Source organism: Tursiops truncatus, chromosome 11 (genome assembly GCF_011762595.2).
Source record: "Tursiops truncatus isolate mTurTru1 chromosome 11, mTurTru1.mat.Y, whole genome shotgun sequence".
NCBI lineage: Eukaryota > Metazoa > Chordata > Mammalia > Artiodactyla > Delphinidae > Tursiops > Tursiops truncatus.
This window is the reverse complement of record NC_047044.1, coordinates 99606221-99628923: the sequence shown is the minus strand read 5'-3', so window position 1 is coordinate 99628923 and position 22703 is coordinate 99606221. Positions and strand designations below refer to the sequence as shown.

Genomic DNA, 22703 nt, shown 5'->3' with positions numbered 1-22703 from the left:
CCTTGAAAAGCACAGGTTTGAACTGCATGGGTCCATTTATACATGGATTTTTTTTCAATAGTAGATACTACAGAACTCCATGACCTCAGATTGGTTGAATCCATGGATGTGGAATTGTGGATAAGGAGAAACTGCAGATACTGAGGCACCATGGACACAGTGGACTGGAAATCATAGTGGATTTTTGATTGCATGGAGGGTTGGTGCCCTTAATCCCTGTGTTGTTCGAGGGTCAACTTATTTCCTTATAAACATCATGATAGGGACTTCCCTGGCGGTCCAGGGGTTAAGACCCCGCGCTCCCAATGCAGGGGGTCCGGGTTCGATCCCTGGTCAGGGAACTAGATCCTGCATGCTGCAGCTAAAGATCCCGCATGCCACAATGAAGATCTCGCATGGGACAACGAAGATCCCGTGTGCGGCAGCGAGGACCCAGAGCAGCCAAATAAAAACAAACAAACAAAAAACATCATGATAAAGGAAGAAGGGATATTTTAAGCCATAGCTTTTCAACCTGTATAGTTCATAAAAATTGAATTTCTCCCTCCTATTCCAATTTGTCCCCTATGAAGTACTTGCAGTCTGTCTTCCCAAACCCCACTTAAAAATGTGTCTTAAGTATATAGTATATGTATTCCTATTAATTGACTCTGTTGGCTTTTACTTTCTCTACTTTGTAGTACAAATAACAATTTTTGTCTCTTTTCTAAATACTAAGTCTGGTTTTGCTAGGTCCATATACATGCCTTCCCCAGACTCCATTCTGACACACGTTAAGAAGCACTGGAGTAAGTGATCAAACATAGCATTGGGTGGGAACCAAATGTTAAGAGAAATGTTGATTGAATTGAACATAATTGAATTCAATCACAGACCACCAGATACAAAATGAACTGTCATTATTTTGGCCTAAATGAATTTAAGGGTTTGTTAATTATACTTGATTCCTTGTAATGTTAAAGTATGTCAGAGAACCCATTTTATTGTATTTTAGAAGAACCTAGTGACATATACAGTGTAAAAACTTAAATGTTTAAATATTTAAGAATCAAAGATCTGTTGTTGAGACTGTTGCTCTAATAGGTTATTTACTTTTCTTTCCTCTATTTTTAAAAAAGTTATTTATTTATTTATTGGCTGCGTTGAGTCTTCGTTGCAGTGTGCGGGCTTCTCATTGTGGTGGCTTCTCCTGTTGCAGAGCACAGGCTCTAGGCATGCGGGCTTCAGTAGTTGTAGCTTGTGGGCTCTAGAGCGCAGGCTCAGTAGTTGTGGCGCATGGGCTTAGCTGCTCCACGACATGTGGGATCTTCCAGGACCGGGGCACGAACCCGTGTCCCCTGCATCGGCAGGTGGACTCTCAACCACTGCGCCACCAGGGAAGTCCCTCTTTCCTCTTTTTAAAGCAGGTCTTTTCCAGTCCTTTCTCCTTTATTATGTTAATTCAAATTATAGGATAAACCAGCAGTTCTCAAAGTGTGGTCTACAGACTCCTATTTGTCCCCAGACCCCTTTGGTCCCTGAGATACTTTCTGAAGGTCTTGCAGTCAAAAGTATTTTCATACTAATACTAAGATGCTATTTTCCTTTTTCACCAATGATACTTGCCCCAATGGTGCAAAGGCAATGGTGGGTGAAATTGCTGGTCCTGTAGCACACACACATCACAGTGGCACCAACACACTGTAGAAGTGGTCTTCATCACATGCACTCACGGTTTAAAAAAAGCCAGTTTTACTTAAGAATACCAGATGAAGCAGTAAAAATATTCATTTTAATAAACCTTGACTCTTTAATACATGTCTTTTTTAATAGTCTGTGATGAAATGGGAAGTACACATGGTGCACTTCTGCACCAAGTGGGAGTGTCTGCTCAAGGGAAAACACAAGCTAAACTAGCCATTTTTTCCATGGAACACCAGAAGGCCTAATAGACAAACTATAGTTATTCAGATCTAGGTTTCTGACAGACATTTTCTTGAAGATGAACAATGTGAGCCCATCTCTTCAGTGGAAACAATGGATGGTATTTGTTGATAATGAATATTTGAGCTTTTCAAGTAAAAATTGTAATTTTGGAAAACTTGTTTCTGTCAGTATGAGTTTGACAGCTTCCTAATTTTTTGATAAGATCAATGGTAATATTTTTGTGATTTAAAAAATAATATATGATCTGCATCAACATTTGGAAGATCTGTATAACTCAGTGAACCAACATTTTTGAAATGATCAATGCATGATGTTACAAAATGACTGGGTAAAAAGTCCATTCAAGGACAAATGTTGACTACCATTTTAATACAACAGAGTACAAAAAGTTCATTGATAAAATTTTAGATTCCACATTGCTAGCCTCAAAGAAATTACAATGATTTGAAAAGGCTAAAATTTTAAAAAATACTTGTCCCTTTTCCATTCACATCTGTGTGGTGTTGGATTTTCTTCATATATTTTAACCCAAACAACATACCACAACAGATTGAGGGCAGAAATAGATATGAGAATCTAGCTGGATGCCACTAAGCTAAATATTTTTTTAAAAATTTCAAAAACTGTAAACCAATGCCACCCTTTTCACTAAATTTCTTTTGGAAAATATTGTTATTACTCATCAAATATATTTATGTTAACAGTGTGATGTGTTAACTCAGAGGGTGTTTTTTTGGATGAGATTAACATCTAATCAATGAACTTTTAAGTATAGCAGATTGCCCTCCATAATGTGGGTGGGCCTCATCCAATCAGTTGAAGGCTTGACTAGAACGAAAAGCCAGCCTCCTCAAGCAAGATGGAATTCTCCTGCAAACTGCCTTCAAACTTCATCTGATAAAGAATGAGTAGGAATTTAGCCAGAAAAGGGATATAGGAAACTGTGGGGGTCGGGAAACATTATCTGTGAAGGCTCAGAGGTGAGAAAGCATGGTGCATTGAAGTCACCACAGAAGTTTCTCTGTACTGCATGGAGAAGCATAAGAGAGGAAGCTTGGGGGTAAGACAGCAAACAATAAAGGAGTTTGGAGTTGTCGAGTTTGGTTTTGTTTGTTTTGGTTTTTGGTTTGTTTTTGGCCCTGCCATGTGGCTTGCAGGGATCTTAGTTCCCCGACCAGGGATCAAACCCATGTCCCCTGCATTGGGAGCACGGAGTCTTAACCACTGGACCGCCAGGGAAGTCCCTGGAGTTGAGTTTGGAGATGAAAAGTGACGAGGTGAATTCTGGACTTTAGACCAAGCAACCTGATAAATGAGAGGAAAGAGATGTGACAGGGGGCAAGAACTGAGCTGTTATCACAGTCCAGGGGAGAGAGAATTTAAATTAGGATCGTGATAATTTGGATGGAGACATGGGTGGATTTAAGGTTTTTAAGTGATAGAATCTCCAGACTTGACACAGGGTTGTATGTGGGTAGTGAGAGAGCAAGAGTTAAGGATTATTTCTGGATTTCTGGATCAGGCAACTGAATAGATGAATGAAGTCATCCGTGGAAACTGGAAACACTGAAAAAACAGTAGGGAACTATGAGTTCAAGACACATTGAGTTTACCAAAGTGTAGTTGTCCAGTAGGTAGCTAGATGTACTGGCTTGTAACTCAGGGGAGGAGTCCAAGCTGCAAGTACAGATTCGGTAGTCATTAGCCATAGCTGGCAATTTAGGTCCTGGGGGAAGCTTAAATTGAAAGGGAACATGAGATCAAGCCCTGGGAAGGAAGTCTTCCTTCCAATAGATAATACAAGAACTACCGTTTCACGGTTTCTTCTTTAGTACTTTCTGCGTCATTCTCAGCAACTTGGAGGAAGCGTCTATGCCCGCCGGCACAGAGATGTTCGACAAGCAGGGCCAGAACAGCTGCCGTAGCTGTTACAGAAAACTGAGAAAGGCTCCAACGGTTGGAAAAACAAGGTCAACAGCCGTTGCTTCTCGGAGGACGAAATCAATTCCCGGATGGTGGCGAAGGCCGGCCCACGGGGAGATTCGGGAGGGTGGGCTGGACCCGAACTTGTTGCTATGGAGATGGGGCGGATTAAAGTGGCCGAACGAGATTATTCGAGAGGGACACCAAAGGTGAAAGGACTAAAAAAAGGGCGATGCCGGAAAAGGTAGTTATCTGGAAACAGACAGACACGGAGGTTGAAACAGGCAGCCCTGCGAGGTCCGGTCGCTTGTGTTCCGGTCCATTTGTACACAAAGAGGGACCGGGCTCCGCTCGCCGGAAGTAGAACCTCTGCCCCCGGCGCATTACGCATCCTCCGCGCCGGAAGAGCGCCCCGCTCGGTCCGGCCGCTTCCCCCACAGCCCAGTAGGAGGGGCGGCTGGGCCGCCGGGCTGGGCCGCTGGGAGTCGTCGGCAGCGCGGAACTTCGGCGCACGAGGAACCAAGGAGCGACCTGCGTTGCCGGGAGAGGGAGGGGGAAGGAAGGTCGCGTAGCGGGGCGACACGTCGCTGCGGAGGGATCCTGTTTCTGTTGGCGGAGGGATTTGGTCGCACGCCGACTTCCGGTGAGCCCCGATCCGAGAGGAAAAGCCCCGAAGGAAACAATAACAAACGCAGGAGGAAGCGGTTTGGGGGTTCGTGTGTTGAGCGGGTCTCGCCCGAGAAGATGAGCTTCGGCCCCTGTCAGGGGACGTGAGCGCGATCACCGGGCCCCAGCCAGCGTTTCTCCCCGTGGGCCCCCGGTGCCACCATGGCGGCCGTGGGGCCGGGGGGCTACGCGGCGGAGTTCGTGCCGCCGCCGGAGTGCCCGGTCTTTGAGCCCAGCTGGGAGGAGTTCACAGACCCGCTCAGCTTCATCGGCCGCATCCGGCCCCTGGCGGAGAAAACCGGCATCTGCAAAATCCGACCGCCCAAGGTACTGGAGTCTGATCGGCTTAGCTCGACTTCCCGGTCCGCTGCCCTTTCGCGTTCGCTCGCACTGGCGTCTCGACACCTGGACTTTAAGTTTCTCCGTGTTTCCGCTTTGGTTTCTTTGGGGTCTTCGGTAGGCACGTCTGGACGCGAGAGTCGTGTCCCGGGGCCTATCCGCCAAGAGCTTGGGAACTGATACTTTTTTTCCCCTCTTGGGTTGTGGGCAAGGGTAACAAAGGCTTTCGGCCTTTCTTTGGCCGTAAGGTGACTGAAGTATCGTGACGTGACGGCCCTACCCTCGCGTATAATCCTCGTTACAGTGCGATAGGAAAAACTGCCGTTCCGTCGGCTCTTGCTTCCTCCTAGCCCTGCTGACGCTTGATTTATTAAGTATCTGCAGGCCTCATCTCAGGGCTAAGGTTTCTTAAGTGGTAATCTGAGCTCTAGTTGTCCCTTGAGGTGGTATCCCCAAACAAGCACCCCAGACTGATTACCGCGGCAGTGAAAAAAAGTCTTCCCGGGGGAGGAGAAGGAAAAAGCAGCAATTACTTTAAACATTTAGAGGTTTAGAAAAAATTTGTCAATAATGGAGGTGGAAGAAAACGTTGAAATCTTAAAAACATAAGAATCGCAGTTATTGCACGTAACTGGGTTTGCCTCTAGGTTAGTTAGGATCCTGTCTTTACGGCGAGGAAAGCTGATACTACTCTTTGTTTTGCGGGGATTAGTGCCCCAAGAGGTTGAGGGTTTGCTCAAGGTCAAAGGTTTTCTCTCTACCCGTTAGGTCCAGTGCTTTCCAAATGATGTTCCTGGTCCACCTGCACTAGGGTCGACCGGATGCTTGTGAAAATGCAGATCCCTAGGCCTCATTCCCAGACTGGAATCAGTTTCGGGATATGGAAGTTCTAGAAACTGCTTTTCTAGCAAGTACTTTCCTGATTCTTAATGAACATTAAAGTTTGTGAACCATGTCTTAGTGCTCCTTAAAGGGATATCTTGCTTTATGTTTTGTCTACTAGTAATAAAATAAAATCCAGTCTTTTTACACCTTGTTGCATTTTAAAAAGCTTCTCTCATCGCAAACTAGCACAGAAGTGTGCAAACTACCACAGTGAATAAAAAGAGCTTAGATGGAGGGGGGAGGAGGAGCAGTTAGTGTAGCATTTACAGATGTTTTCATTTAATATTCTTTGAAGCCTCAGTAAGTAAATAAGGTCATTTTACAGATGAGACAAGTCTGGATAAGTTAAATAACTTATCAGATGTGTGATCTTGGGCAATGGCAAAGTAGATTTTGAATCTAGATCAATCTATTTGTTTCTAAAACTTAGGCAAGCTACTTCCTTTATGCTCATTGAATTTGATTAAGATTATAGACTATCAGTTGCAAGCAAAGGATTAACAAATAATTGCTATGATGAGTGGTGGTACGTGTATTGGCATCCTCCCCAAAGTTCACTTAACTATTTTATGAAAAATTTATTTTCACTTAATTCTTTTTCTATCAAGATTACCTGATATTGACAAAACCTTAAGCACTGAGGCTTTTCCTAAACCATATTTTCATTTATTCTGTTGCTTTAATGAATTAGAAATTCTATACAAGGTTCCTTTTAGTTTAAAAAAAAAATATATATGTATAGCTTTTTTTTACTTACAAAAGGTTGAAATAATATACCTTCTCTTTGTGTCACAATATTATTATCGAAAATAAATGTTGTTTACAAGCAGAATTTAATTTCAATGTTGGTGGATTTCTTTAGTTTCCAAGGTAAGATAAAAATTTTTTACTACTTTTCACATTTTTAAATAGATTACTATTTAGGCTAAATCAAACTATGGTCTCTGGAACTCTACTTGAAATGTGCTGTCTCATTTCAGTTATACCACATCTCCAATCTGGAAATTGTCCTTGTTCTGTGGGTTTGCTATTTTTTAAAAAATTTTAATATTGAAAAAAAAATTTGGGTGCCCAGAAGCTGGGCTTTGAACAAAACATTTATATAACATAGACTTTAAAGTGCTGTGTCACATTCCACATGAATGAAAAAACACATTGTCCAATTACATAAGTACTTCTAAAACATTACTTTTTGGTCTTTAATTTTACCTTTTTTTGTTTCTTTCAAATTCTATTTTCTTTTTATTTTGATAAACTTGGATGTTTACTAGATGCTGTATTGAGATGAGCTTATTGCATTCCACTTGAGTAATTGGGGAAAGCGTAATTGTCAGATATAAATGATGGGACTGTGAGATTTGAGGAGAAAATTGATAAAATAAGCTTAGTATTAGAATGTTAGAGATAAGTAATAATAAATTATTTTATCTAAAAAATATTATTCTTTCAGTCTCTAACTAAAGAAGACTTGTAAGTTGATCTGTTGTCAACATGATTTGTGGCAACTCACCCCTTAAATTAAGGGAATGAATAGTGCATTCCTTGCTTATTAACCAATATGGTGAAGAAATTTTTTCTATTTAGGATTGGCAGCCTCCATTTGCATGTGAAGTAAAAAGTTTCCGTTTTACTCCCAGAGTCCAGCGTCTGAATGAACTTGAGGTGAGTGTTGTTACATCACCGTTTCTGTCTCCTGATCTATTCTTTATATCAGGACTCCAGGTAGAGAACTTTAAGAAGCTCATGTACCAGGGCTCAAAATTAATGTTAATTGGGACTGAATGGAAGGAAGTTTCCGATTAAAAAAAATTGTTTATAGTAGTTATTACAGTTTCTTCTGCTTAACTGGGATTTTGGGACACTATCTCTAGCCATGTTTTTCACGGTGGAAATATCCAGTATTTAGCTTTAGAGAACTGGAATTCTTAAATTCTACTTTCTTCAGTGCTAATTATTCTAATAAATTTTTCTTTTGTTAATGTTGGAGGACTCTGTATCTTGTAGTTTTTGGAAAACCGTTTTAAAAATTCTTCTATTAAAAAAACCTAGTTTTCCAAGGTGTTTTTTGTATGTTTGTTTGGTTTTTTGCTCTAACAGAACTTTTCTAGGACTCTTAATCTGATTTATTAAGGTCTCCCTTTAAACATTTTGAATGTCTCTTAAATTTCTAAGTTGAAATCTGTTTAGATAGTTGTTCTTCCTGTTTTTGAGATTTTCAGAAGATTCTTCAATGTGGTAAAAAACTTCCAGAGTACAAAAGAGAAATCTTAGACAGTTAGGGCTTAATATGTCATGCTGAGTTTGTTTTTTTTCCTTGCTGCTCCTAAAGCATTTATTTTTTGAGATTTTAATACCTTTTTTTATTTCCTTTAGTCTCTTATAAGATATTTGATGGAGGATCTTAATATCAGTGAGGTGGAGAGTTGGTGTACTTGAAGTATGCATATTATCTCTAGATGAAATGACAGGTTTAGAATGCTTAGAAAATGCTTAGAAAAAATAATTCGATTTACTAAATTTTCTGATTAGCTTAAAGTTAACTTTTACAAAAAATTGCTGTGGTTGATAATATGAGAACTTTTCACATATATTAGAGTAACTTTTTTGTCTTAGTAAAGTTTAATAGAAGTATTTTGCTTCTTTTTTATTGACTTATAACGTTGGACTAAGCAGTAATGAGAAGTCTGAATTTCTTTAAAGAAATGAGTACCTTTGTTAAGTAAAACTCATTTACTTTCACTAAAACTTAATTCCTATCTCTCATTTCTGTATTTTAATAATCTCAGGCAATGACCAGAGTGAGATTGGACTTCTTGGATCAACTAGCAAAATTTTGGGAGCTTCAGGGGTCTACCCTCAAGATCCCTGTGGTGGAGAGAAAAATTCTGGATCTCTATGCTTTAAGCAAGGTGAGGCTTGTACTTTGTTAAGAAATTGAACAGGGGCTGGTGAATTTATGAAATTAGGAATTTCAGATATACTTGATGGAAAACATCGCTTCCTATGTAGGATTTGTTTGACAATGAAATGCAAGCATGAGTAAATGGAAATGATAGATTTCCAAGTTATTTTTAAAATCTATTTTATAGTTTGTTATGAGATTAATATTTAATAGCTACTCAGAATAGTAGGTTCTGTTTACACAGTATGCAAAAGAAATGACAGAGACATCCTAATATTATTTTGTATGAAATGAACAATGTCCTATATTGAGTTTGTCAGCTTTTTTTCTGCTTCTTAATTGAAAATTTGGTATATTAAAGAGATTAATGTCACTCAGCATTCTCATGTGTGGTACATACCAGTTGTATTAATAATACCTGTAAGTAGTGTTAGTGGTTAACTGAGGGCAGCATTATCCAGTAGGATGAATATTAACTTTGTAATGTTACGTTCCCTAATGTGAAAAAAACTAACTGACCTGCAACAGGGTTTGTAACGATGACCTTGACAACATATTTTGTTAATACAATAAGAAAAATCTATGACTGCTCTGACTTGTGAATGAAGATAGCTTGATTATCTGAGGAATTTTGCAGAACAATTTATTTTTTATATATTTATTTATGTACGTATTTATTTATTTATGGCTGTGTTGGGTCTTTGTTGCTGCGCGTGGGCTTTCTCTAGTTGCGGCGAGCGGGGGCTACTCTTCGTTGCGGTGCATGGGCTCCTCATTGCGGTGGCTTCTCTTGTTGCGGAGCATGGGCTCTAGGCGCGTGGGCTTCAGTAATTGTACCTGGCGGGCTCAGTAGTTGTGGCTTGTGGGCTCTAGAGCACAGGCTTCAGTAGTTGTGTTGCGCAGGCTCAGTAGTTGTGGTGCACGGGCTCTAGAGCGTAGGCTCAGTAGTTGTGGCACGCGGGCTTAGTTGCTCTGCGGCATGTGGGATCTTCCTGGACCAGGGCTCGAACCCGTGTACCTTGCATTGGCAGGCAGATTCTTAACCACTGTGCTACCAGGGATGTCCCAAAACAACTTATTTTTGTGACCTTTCATATGCTATGATTGATAGGCTGTTTTGAAGTAAAAATTTATTCTCACTTTAGGAAGCTTCCACTTTCAAGGAAAAAAAATGCTAGAATAATTATATTTAAATTATTTTTTATGATACATTTAAAAATTAATGTCAGGTCAGAATTCTCTAGAATTTTTCTTTTATGTAGTACTAAGCATTTTGGAAAGTATAATCTTACGCTAAAATAGCAGTGCTAGGCTTATTTTATCAGTAAGGTAATGATATCAGTAATAAAGGACTGTGAAAATCATGTCATGCAGTTGTATAAAAAAACTGTGATACTGGGGCTTCCCTGGTGGCGCAGTGGTTGAGAGTCTGCCTGGCGATGCAGGGGACACGGGTTCGTGCCCTGGTCCGGGAGGATCCCACATGCCGTGGAGCGGCTGGGCCTGTGAGCCATGGCCGCTGAGCCTGCGCGTCCGGAGCCTGTGCTCCGCAATGGGAAGAGGTCACGGCGGTGAGAGGCCCGCGTACCCAAACAAACAAACAAACAAACAAACAAACAAAAAAACTATGATACCAACGGGCAAATTATAGTGAATTTGAGGGATAGGTTTTTGTCTTGTAGGAAACCATTAGGATAAAAAATTTGTTTTGAGAATTCTCTTTTTTGACATTTCTATTCAGTGAAAACTTACCTACTAACTTTTCTTTTTTTTGGCTGCATTGGGTCTTCATTGCTGCGCGCGGGCTTTTCTCTAATTGCTGCAAGCGGGGGCTACTCTTCATTGTTGTGCGTGGGCTCCTCATTGCGGTGGCTTCTCTTGTGGAGCACGGGCTCTAGGCGCGCGGGCTTCAGTTAGTTGTGGCTCGCGGGCTTAGTTGCTACGTGGCATGTGGGATCTTCCCGGACCAGGGCTCCAACCCGTGTCCCCTGCATTGGCAGGTGGATTCTTTTTTTGCGGTACGCGGGCCGCTCACTGCTGTGGCCTCTCCCGCTGCGGAGCACAGGCTCCGGATGCGCAGGCTTAGCTGCCATGGCTTACGGGACCAGCCGCTCCGCGGCATGTGGGATCTTCCTGTACCGGGGCACGAACCCATGTTCCCTGCATCGCCAGGCAGACTCTCAACCACTGCGCCACCAGGGAAGCCCTTAGACGTGATTTTGACACACTTTGATTTCCACTACTTTTTAGCGGGAAGCAGATTTTCAATCTCCTGAGTCATTAAATTATCAATGTGATTGTTTCCTGTTTTGATTAAGTCACTTTGTCTTTCTCCCTGGTTATTTTTGATAGTAAAAAGTGTTACTTGGAATGTCTGTAATTTAGTGGAATTCTGCATTAACAATTACTGTTTATAATCAGTGCAGCAAGGAACATTAGTCTAGCCATTTTTAGAAGAAATTTTTGTCAAAATAATACATTAAAAAAAAAATAAAGCTTAAAATAAAAACCAGCATTCTCCCTTCTTCATCTCTCCACTCTCTTTACTACTCCTTAGAGCTAATCACTTTCATTTCTTTTAGCTGTTTGATTTTGATCTCCATATTTCAAAAAAACCATGCTCATTATGCTATTTCTTCATTTTTAAGTGTTAAATATCTTATACGTACTGATTGCATACTATTAGAGATTGGCAATGGGTATAAAAATTAAATTCTTATGTACTTCAGGTCCCCTATTCCCTTATAGTGTAGTTAGGTCAATTTTTTATTAATCAGAAATTATTGCTGTGACTGTATAAATACAAATTTATTTGTACTTGTGCCTAATGGTGTGCTATGATTATGTCTCATGTTAATAGTGTGCTATAATTATGTTACCAGTTTTTATTTTCCTTGGACTTAAGAGTCCCGTTGCCTTTCTTCATTTTGTAAGTTTTCCTTGTGACTATTAAAACTTTATTTTCAGATTTTCCAGAAGTATAAATCTCTCAGTGTGCTCTCACCCATCAGAAAATCTGCCAGTTTCCTTTCCTTCTTGGATCCCTTCCTCTGGAGTTCTCTTTCCCGCTCCAGTCCAGACTAGTTTTTTGGTTTTTTTTTTAAGGTCAGCTCTCAGCTTAGAACTTCTTTCACTATTATCATTCTGGGAATTCCCTTTGTCTTTCTCCTTGTTTTAAGTCTTCGTATTACTTGGTTTATTCCTATTTTAGTAAAACATTTCTTCTCCTAGTTTGATGAGCAAGAAGAAAAATGGAATGTAAACTTTTTGCTTGTCTGAAAGTGTTCTGCTCTTAAACTTCATTGGTAGTTTGGTGGGTTTAGAGTCTAGACTGCAAATCATTTTACTTCAGAATTGTATTTTGAAAGCTTTACTTCATAGTCTTCTAGCTTCCAGTGTTGCTGTTGAGAAGAATGATGCTATATTAATTCTTGTGACTTTTTCTTGAAGACACGGTCTAATCTTCATTCCCAGTGTTTTGAGATTTCACAGTGGATATGCGGTGGTATGTGTTAATTTTCATTGAATATGTTGATTGCACTTGATGACCTTTTTAATCTGAACTCACCTCTTTGAGTTCTTGTAACTTTTCTTGTGTTAACTCTTTGACGGTTTGTTCCACTTACTTTTTCTTTCTTTTTGAACTCTTATTGGTTGGATGTGAGACTGTTAGACCGATCCTCTACTTTACTTACCTGTTTCTTTCTTAGGTTAGGAGTCCCTTCTTTTCAAACTCTCCTGAGAGTAAATCTCCAGGCTTCTGCTGTTGTTGGAGAGGGATGGTTGCCTGGCGTGCTAACCGGGGGAGGTCTGATTGCTTTTACACAGGTTTTCAGTCAACACTGTTCTTCTAAAATTTAATTTTAAAGGTACTGCTGCTTCCATTTCTTAAGCCTTTCCAGGTTCTATGTTGCGAAAGCTTCTCGTTAGCTTTCTTCTGTTGCAAGTGCTTGGGGCTTTTTCGTCTGTTTTTTTGTTTTTGCTTGCTAGATGATCATTCCTACATCTGCTTTTCTCTTGGTCTTTTTGTCCTCTTGGGAGTATGCCTTTTTGTCCCTTCCTTTTTAGTGGAGCTTTGAGAGGGAGCTTTTAAGTAGAAGACTGCTGCTGTTTTTCGTCTGTTAAAATTGTCTCTTGCTAACTGGAGTTAGTTTTTCATTGGACTGAAATTTTGGCCTTGAGTGGCATTACTCTTTTGTTAAGTTTTAATTAAGGGGCTGTCTTCATTGTGTTCAGTTTAAGTGCATGCCGTGTATTTCTTTATAGGGCATGGGTCATGTGATGTTTTTCTAATGACAGTGGTGTGATATAGTGCATGGCAAATGTTTGGAATAAATGGTTTATATTTTGAAATTGTGCATGGTAATCCTTGAATCTCTCAGCTGAAGAAAAGCAAGTATTAAGGTTTTGTGTGTTTTTATAGTATTAGGCCCGGTTAGATTGTTACAGAGTATCTAAACATGAAGCCAAAGTCATGGCTTTGATTTCTTTGTTAGTTTTGTCTTACCCTTGGCCATCCCCGATTATGGTGCTGTCATTGTCACAGCTGTGTGCCAGAAATGGTCAGAGCTGGGTGGGAAGCATGACTGGATCCGTGCAGCTATATCATTACTGACAGGAGCAGATTATTATGTAATTGTGTTGGGAAATGCAGATTACTGAGAGGGCTCCTGTTTCCTCTCTTAGACTTTTACTGCTCCTCCCCACTTGCTTCAGCCACAGTGGTTTCCTTATTGCTCCTCAACATGCTAGGCAGGCTCCTCATGGGGCCTTTACTCTGGCTGTTCCCTGCCCTGTATATCTGCTTGGGTAACTGCTTCACCTCCTTCAAGTCTTTGCTCAAGTTTCACCTTCATAATGAGGCATTTTGTGACTGTTTGATGCTTCAATTTACCCTCATTCTCCTACTTGGGAGGCTTTTAAATTACTCTTTAAAATTTTTTTCACAGCATTTGTCACTTCAAAATTGACATGTTATGTTTAGTCTTCCACTAGGCTGTAAGCTCCAACAGGGCAAAGATCTTTATTTTATTCATAGCTGTATCTCCAGCACCTAGAACTGTAGCTGACAGAGTAGAAACCCTGGGAAGCTATGAATGAAAGGCATTCTCACTCATCCATTTGCTTCCAGACAGCCCTCTATCCAAACCACCCTTAATGTGTCTTCCTCTACACTACAAAATTTGAAAAATAATTTTTTTTTTTTTTGTGGTATGCGGGCCTCTCACTGTTGTGGCCTCTCTCGTTGCGGAGCACAGGCTCCGGACGCGCAGACTCAGTGGCCATGGCTCACGGGCCCAGCCGCTCCACGGCATGTGGGATCTTCCCGGACCGGGGCACGAACCCGCGTCCCCTGTATTGGCAGGCGGACTCCCAACCACTGCGCCACCAGGGAAGCCCTGAAAAATAAATTTTTTTCTCTACATGATTTTTCCCTGGTTGGCTCTCATTAACAGAGGGAGCTTCTTTGAGGATGTAATAAGAAAAGCTAAAAAATTGAAGATGGGTTCCACTCCTGTGCACATGAACTTCTGTGTTTCTATCAAGCTTTCAGATACTTCACTGGAGGAGAATTTTCCTTTGGCTATAGTTTCATCTTTGCTATAATAAAATCCTAAGCACAATAGTAGAAAACGTATCCTTTACTTATTTATAGCATGTATATTCTCCCCCCAACCCCCAACTTCCCCCCCACACAGACATTTATAATACAGCCAACATTGATACAGTGTTTACTGTGTCCCGGTGCCATCCATTCATTCATTCATTTTGGCTGCGCTGTGTCTTAGTTGCCGCACACGGGATCTTCGTTGCTGCACGTGGAATCTTTGTCGCGGCATGCGAACTCTTAGTTGTGGCATGCATGTGGGATCTAGTTCCCCGACCAGGAATCGAACCCGGGCCCCCTGCATTGGGAGCGTGGAGTCTTAACCACTGCACCACCAGGGAAGTCCCTGTTCTGGTGCTTTTCATGTTTTAATTTGTCTTCACAGCAGCCTCATAATAAGGAATAGATACTGTTATTATTACTCTTTTAATAATGGTGAGGAGTCTGAGATGCAAATTATGTAACTTACCCAAGGTCATACAGCTACTGAGTTAGCAGAGCTGGGATTTGAACTCTGGTAATCTGGCTCTGGAGTCCATGCTCTTAGCCTTTAAAAAAAAGTTGTGGTGAAACGTACATAACTGTTTACTGCTTTTCAGTGTACAATCTTATGGCCTTAGATATTTTCAAAGTGTTGTACAACCATCACTACTGTCCATTTCCAGAACTTTCCCCTCCCTGTAGCACCTGGTAAAACCATTATCATACTTTCTATGAATTCACTTATGCTAGGTTATCTCATTTAAATGGGATCATACAATATTCATCTTTTTGTGTTTGTGTTATTTCACTTAGCATAATGTTTTCAGGGTTCATCCATGTTGTCACATGTATCAGAGTTTCATGCATTTTTAAGGCTGAATAATATTCCACGTACGCCTTTACCACATTTTTTTTTATCCGTTCATCTCTTGATGGATATTTGGGTTGTTTCTACCTTTTGGCTATTGTGAATAATGCTCCTGTGAACACTGGTATGCAAGTACTGTTTGAATCCCTGCTGTCAGTTCTTTTGGCTATCTCCCTAGAGGTGGAATTGCTGGGTCATATGGTAATTCTGTTTAATTTTTCCCTTAACTTTTTGATATAGTAGAATACAGTAGTGTACACTCAAAGAGGAAAATTGCTTTGAATTCAAATAACTTAATCACACTCTTTATTCTGTCATCAGTGAAACTGAAAACTGCCTATATTTTAGAATGTGAGAGATGTACATATCAGTTTCTGGAAGATGGGGGCCTGGGTACATGTCTGCTCTATACTGTGGCTGGTTTGATGTGAGCATTCAGCAAAAATTGGCCAATTTATCCCATTACTTCCTACCTTAATACATTCTGTGCTATGTTCTAGTACATCTCCGGAATTTATTTTTCCCCATCATTTCTTTATAATATTCTGTGTAAAGCCTTTCTCTTTTTGAAAAATTACAGCCTCTTTTTCAAAATATCCTCTGAATCCACTGTTTGTTTGACATTTTTGTTAAATCCTGTAAGTTAGTTGCTATATTTTCTAGTATCGGGATTTACATTCACTTTATATTATATAATAACATTCACATGTCTATACTTGGTCTGTTTTTAATTTTTATTTATATTTTGAATTCCATGTGGATATAGAGTACATGTATGTATTTAATTTTCTCAAGGTGCATAGTGTGCAAAGCATAAATTCATTAAATATTTTTGAATGCTTGGTTCATTGAAGGTACGCACAGTGGCCAGTAATAGAGTTTAAAACTTCCAAAAGTTATTGTCTCTTTTCCATACTTTAAATGTTGATGAGTTTCAATTTTGTCACATATTTCTTGAAAGGAAATATAAAATCTAGGCCCAGAATAATTTTTCCATTTAGCAGACAAGATGTAGAGTCAGAATACATGAATCTACCTCTTTCCCTAAATAATTTTTACTTTCTTTTCAGATTGTTGCCAGCAAAGGTGGTTTTGAAATGGTCACCAAAGAGAAGAAATGGTCTAAAGTGGGTAGCCGCTTGGGATATCTGCCAGGAAAAGGAACTGGGTCTCTTTTGAAGTCACATTATGAAAGAATTCTCTACCCATATGAGCTTTTCCAGTCTGGTGTCAGCCTTATGGTGAGATGCATCACTTTTTTTAGGATAAATCCACTCTGCCATATATAAACTTTAGATTGTTTACTATAACAAGATAGCAATTGGCTATGATTTCACCAGGTACTGAAATTTGGGGGGAGCAAGGTGTAGTTTAAAAATCACAGCTATTTTTGGTGGTTTACAAGATAAAGGCTAATGGGAATGAAGAAAGTTTTCTTATTTAAATGTGTAAGCTTATGCAAGACTTACGCTTTTAAAAAAATTCCTCCACTTGGTTTCATGTATTTTTTTTTGAACAGCTTTATTGAGGTATAATTTACATACTACAGAATTCACCTATTATAGGTACACAGTCAATAAGCTTTAGTAAATTATACATTTATGCAACTATCATCACCATCCAGTTTTAGAACACTTCCATCAGCTCCCAAAATTCCTTTGTGTTTGTTTATAGCTGGTTCTTCTACCCTCAAACCTGGACAACTCCTGATCTGCTTTCTGGCTCTATAGTTTTGCCTTTTCTAGAAATTTCATGTACATGGAATCATACAGTATGATTTTGTGTATGGCTTTTTTCACTTAGCCTAATGTTTTTAAGGTTCATCTATGTTTTAGTATTCGTACTTCATTCCTCTTTATGGCTGAATAATACTCTGTTGTATGGATATACCACATTTGTTTATTCATTTATCACTTATGGACATTTGGATTGTTTCCAGTTTATGGCTGTTATGAATAATGCTATGAATATTCATGTACTAGTCTTTGTGTGGACATACGTTTTCATTTCTCTTGGGTAGATACCTAGGAGTGGAATTGCTGGGTTATACGGTAAGTTTATGTTTAACTTTTTAAGAAACTGCCGAACTGTATTCCAAAGTGGCTGAACCATTTTACATTCCCGCCAGTAATGTAGAGGCTTCCAGTTTCTGCACATCTTTGCCAACACTTGGTATTGTCAGTTTTTTTGCTTACAGCCATTCTAGTGGGTGTGTAGTGGTATCTCATTGTGGTTTTAATTTTATTTCCCTAATGACTAATGGTGTTGTGTATCTTTTCATGTGTATATTAGCCATTTGTATATCTTCCTTGATGAACTGTCTGCTCAAATCTTTTTTTTATTGGGTTGTCAGTCATTTTATACTTGTTTTAAGATTTTGCTAAATAGTCTGGATATAAGTCCTTTATCAGATGTATGATTTTATAAATATTTTCTTTAGTTTGTGGTTTGTCTTTTCATTTATAATGGTGTCTGTTTGAAGAGTAATCTATTGATTTTCTCCCTTTTTATGGATTGTGCTTCTGTTATCATATCTAAGAAAATCTTTTCTTCACCTAAGGCCAAGTGTTTTTTTTTTATAGTTTTAGCTTTTATGTTTAGGTCTGTGACCCATTTTGAGTCGTTTTTTTGTGTATAGTCTGAGTTAAAGGTATAAGTTCATTTTGGGGGCAGCGGAGAGGGGGTATAGGAATATCCAATTGTTCCAGCACCATTTGTTAAAAGACTACCCTTCTCCCATTTACCTTACCAAGGTGATTTACCTTGGCACCTTTGTTGAGAATCAGTTGACTATAAATATGTGGGTTTATTTCTAGTCTGTTTTGTTCTTTGTTTGATCTGTATGTTTTACCCTAACACCAATACTATGCTGTCTTGAGTACCATAGCTTTATAGTAAGTTTAGATATCTGGTAGTGTAAGTCCTCCAGCTTGGTTCTTTTTTCAAAATTTCCAAACAATTTGCATTTCCACATAAATTTTGGGATCCACTTCTCAATTTCTACAACAGAAGCCTGCTAGGATTTTGATAGGGATTGTCTTGAATCTATAGATCAGTTTGGTGGGAGAGTTGTCATCTGGTTTCATGTAGTTTTAGGGATTTTTTAGAAATTTATTATTTTTCTCCTTATTCTCAAATCTGATTTCTTACAAGTGAATCTGCCCTCTTCCTGTGCTCTCAATTCTTTAGGGTGTACAAATGCCTAATTTAGATCTTAAGGAAAAAGTGGAGCCTGAGGTTCTTGGCACTGATGTCCAAACTCCCCCAGAGCCGGGCACAAGAGTGAACATTCTGCCGAAGAGAACAAGGCGTGTCAAGTCTCAGGTATCAGTTTCCATGGGCCGCTTTTGACAGGCGTTTCTAGAGTGTTGACTGTGCAGAACACTTACTTGGCTCTGGGAGGTCATTCACGTGCTGTCGTTCTTTAAAACTCGGAGACGCGTTTCCATATACCTTTGAGATGAACGAGGAAGGGATTGTAAACTTCAGTCTGATTTGATTTAGAGAGTTCTTTGTTAATTTTGAACAGCTATGACAGGGGGGGCGGTTCAGAGAGTGACTCTGGATACTGTAGGGCCAATTTCATAGACATGCTGATGAATTCTAGTATATTTTATTTTCGTGGTTAGTATAAGTGAGAAGAATAGGAAAGAGTGGTTTTATCTTTACTCATCATTCCTTTAAAAACCAGTGGGTAAGTTTCTTAGTCTCCGAACCATTCCAGTGTAATTTCTACAGTGTTCTTGTGACCTGGAATAATTTTAAAGCCTAATGAATACATCGGAAGAAAAATGCTCTAATTTCTTTTTGTCTGCCCCTCTTCCCCTCCACCTTTTTCCTATTCCCATTTCTTTGTGGTCCTCGAAGTTGTGTTTCTAAAGGTTTTTGTTAAAGACAATCTGTAGGCTGGGGAGAGTGAGGTGCCCTTAGGACTCTTGAGATGTGGCCCATTTAAATTAACATATGGGTGAACTGGGACAGCAGCTTTTCTGGGTCCTAAACACATTTAAGGATGGAAGTGGTTCACATGGAAAGTGGGTTCACTATTAACAAGAGATACTGGATCTGGGGTTGTGAGGAGTCCTGTCACTGTAGAGGCAGGCTAATGATACTTCATCTTGCTTTTCTGTAGCTCAGGGGATATGTCTCTTTCATGCCATGTCTACTTTCCTTGTTCTGAGTTTATGCTCGCTAAATAACCTCCTGATTAATAATTTAGCTTCTTAGGTACTCTGATAGCAGAAAGGTAGGTGTCTTGAATGGGGCATGTGAATTTAATGGAAATTTTTGGAAAATGATAGCTCTATTTTATTTTTTTAATTTTAAAATTTATTTATTTTTTTTGACTGCATCGGGTCTCCATTGCTGTGCGCGGGCTTTCTCTAATTGCGGCGAGCAGGGGCTACTCTTCGTTGTGGTGCACGGGCTTCTCGTTGTGGTGGCTTCTGTGGTTGCGGAGCACGGGCTCTAGGTGCGTGGGCTTCAGTAGTTGCAGCACTTGGGCTCAGTAGTTGCAGCACGCAGGCCCTGGAGCATGTGGGCTTCAGTAGTTGCGGCGTGTGGGCTCTGGGGTGTGCGGGTTTCAGTAGTTGTGGCTCGCGGGCTCTAGAGTGCAGGCTCAGTAGCGGTGGCACACTGGCTTAGCTGCTCTGTGGCATATGGGATCTTCCCGGACTAGGGCTCGAACCCGTGTCCCCTGAATTGGCAGGTGGATTCTTAACCACTGCGCCACCAGGGAAGTCCCAATAGCTCTATTTTAAATTAGTAAACTCTGGTTTGGTTGTTAAGTGATTTTTATTACCATGGTTGATCTCAGAAGTTCTGATCGTCTTTGGGTATATAGTGAAGATTCTGTCTTAAGACCTGAAATACTTGAAGACTAGTCTCTTTGACATGGTGACTCAACTTTGAAGAGTTGCCCCAGGTGGGCCCATTTAATCAGTTGCCAGCTTGTGAAATCCCTTGATGTTCCTTCTGAAACCATGAAAAAAAAGTCCTGCTTATTTCTGATTGCCTTTCATCAGATTATATAATGATTGCCATTCATTATGTAACAATAGGGACTACACAGAATACTTTTACCCATTGCAGTAATTGTTGCTGTAGTCAGATTGATTGATATTGGATTGATATTAGAACCATTTGAGGATTTGCAATTAAGAATTTCTTCACCTTGCAGTTTGTCCTTAATTAATTTTGCCAGTCTGCCTCATTCCTAGTCTTCTATTTCAGAAAGACAGTAAAGGCTTTCTGGTAGAACTTCAACCTCTTGCCCCATACATGAAACTATCTGGTGTTCATTCTTAATCTCTACCTATCTCTGTGGGCAGAGTGTGCCTTTTTCTCCAAGGGTAATCCTTCTACTCCCATCCTTCCCGGCTTTAAAAACAGAAGCCCTCTTCCTAGATAGTTCCTTACTCCTTGCCTCTTTTCATGAAGAAGTTCCCTGGAAAATCATCTATATTTTCTCAGTTTCCTCAGTATCTGTTTAGTTTTTAAACCCTGTAATCTGACTTTGAGCTAAATAATTTCCTTGAAACTACACTATTCAAGTTACCACAGAGTTAATAATTGTCAGATGCTGAGACCCCTTTTTCATTTCTTAACCTACTTCATCTCTGATCATGTTTGCATTTCTTGAAATTTGCTTTTTCTTTGGCTTCTGTGACACCTCTCTTCTCGTTTCCCTCGTCACTCTCTGACCACTCCTCAGTAATCTTTGTTATCTCTTCTCTCTGCCCTTCATGTAGTGCTCTCAGTCTTCCTTATCTTCACTCTACTCAGCTGTCTCTTCCACCCTGTGATTTGTTACTACCTATCTCTCAGGGCTCCTAAATAAGTCATGACATCCGTGCTTCTTCCCTGTTCACCAGGGGTCTTGAGTGCATGTGTGTATATGTATGCCTTGGTGGCCACACACAGCTAAACTCAGTATGTCGCAAACATTATCACCTTTTCTAAATCTGTTTTCTTAAAAAATATTTTCTAGCTTGGTGATAGTGACAAGCACAGCCATCGAATAGTTTCCCAAACAAGAAATGGAAGTTAAGAAAGTTATCCTACTTCCCTTTCCCATCTCTATCACATCGCTTGATATACTCTGCTTTAATTGGTTTTTTCTGTGACCTCACTAGAATGAGTTCCTTGAAAGCTGAGATTGCAGTTTGTTTATATCAAGAATGACCAAACCCTTAACACTTATACATTAGAATGCCAGTATGTCCCATTTTTGGTGACACTAAGTTTGAGCCAGCACTTCTTCATTATAATGTACTATTCTCCTTGTAATAAAAGTAATCAGAGTAAACTATAAGACTGTGGGAATAACTTGTTTTCCATTAACTTTCCATTATTTTTCAATAACAATATTTCCATTATTCCATTAACTTGTTTTACCCAATAGTTTTAACATTCATTGATAATCCTTGCCTCAGTTAATTATGCTGGTGGTTGCAAACCAGGTGATTTTCTGGTTCTGTCATTTCTTCTATGTTTATTAGTTAGCATTTTTCTTTAAAAAAACTCTACTCCCACGCTTGAGTATTTTTCATACAGTAAAATGTGTATATCTTAAGTGTACAGCTTGATGAATTTTGATGAATGTATATACCTATGGAACCAACCTTGAGTGTCCCTCCTCCTTTTATAGTCTCACTATAGAGCATGACTTTTTTGATAAATGTCTTATAACCTATTACTACTTTTTATTCCTTTTTGATACTTGAATTGTTCCAAATTTGGCCTGCGGGAGCCCCTTCAAGAGGTTCATATGTTCTTTGACAAGTCTCCATCAGTTTTTTTTTTGTTTTTTAATTAATTAATTAATTTATTTATTTTTGGCTGTGTTGGGTCTTCGTTGCTGTGCGCAGGCTTTCTCTAGTTGCGGCGAGCTGGGGCCACTCTCCATTGCAGTGTGCGGGCTTCTCACTGCCGTGGCCTCTCCCGTTGCGGAGCACAGACTCTAGACGCGCAGGCTCAGTAGTTGCGGCTCACGGGCTTAGTTGCTCCACGGCATGTGGGATCTTCCCAGACCAGGGCTCAAACCCGTGTCCCCTGCATTGGCAGGCAGATTCTTAACCACTGCACCACCAGGGAAGCCCTCTCCATCAGTTTTTGAGCACTTACTTTCTAGCACAAAGAATCCCATTGTCTTCTTGCCGTGACTTAGACCTGGAATCAGCCATTTCTCCAAGGAATCCTGGTTCACTTTAGTGGGAAATGGTATTTAGAAGCCAAGATTTGAGCACAAGGTGTGCTTGTTCCTACTGGGATACCATTGCTTGTAGCCCCTTCTGGTGGCCAGGGCTGGGAAATCAATTTTTAAAAATTGTGACTTTATATTTTCAGCTCATACTGATAATTCTAGTCCTAATCTAGCATCACAAAGTTCTTTTGGTTTGTGTTGTAATTGTTTTCTTAGCATTTTGAGTTGGGGACTTAATTCATTTATTCCTGCTCTTTTGCTTTGATTGCTGTGTTTAAGACTATAGAATTTCCTGTGATTATTTCTTTCCTTTGTTCCAGAGATTCTGATATATGATATATGTGATATATGTATATACAGAGAAAAAATTCCAGGTGGAAGGGCCTTTTGATTTTGTTTT

At 39.8% G+C, this 22703-nt stretch overlaps 1 protein-coding gene across 3 annotated transcripts in view; it reads left to right on the top strand.

The window, feature by feature from the left end:
• The first annotated feature begins 4244 nt into the window (after positions 1 to 4244).
• Positions 4245 to 22703, top strand: part of KDM5A (lysine demethylase 5A) — an 84388-nt gene continuing 65929 nt past the window's right edge. The window contains exons 1-5 of one of the 3 annotated variants that reach the window (XM_019925933.3): positions 4245 to 4842; positions 7324 to 7401; positions 8526 to 8648; positions 16170 to 16340; positions 18289 to 18423. In XM_019925933.3, coding sequence (XP_019781492.1) covers positions 4678 to 4842; positions 7324 to 7401; positions 8526 to 8648; positions 16170 to 16340; positions 18289 to 18423 — 672 coding nt within the window. In that variant the 5' untranslated portion in view covers positions 4245 to 4677. The remainder of the gene's footprint in view (positions 4843 to 7323; positions 7402 to 8525; positions 8649 to 16169; positions 16341 to 18288; positions 18424 to 22703) is intronic. The other 2 variants (XM_019925926.3, XM_019925931.3) reach the window with 2 other exon arrangements.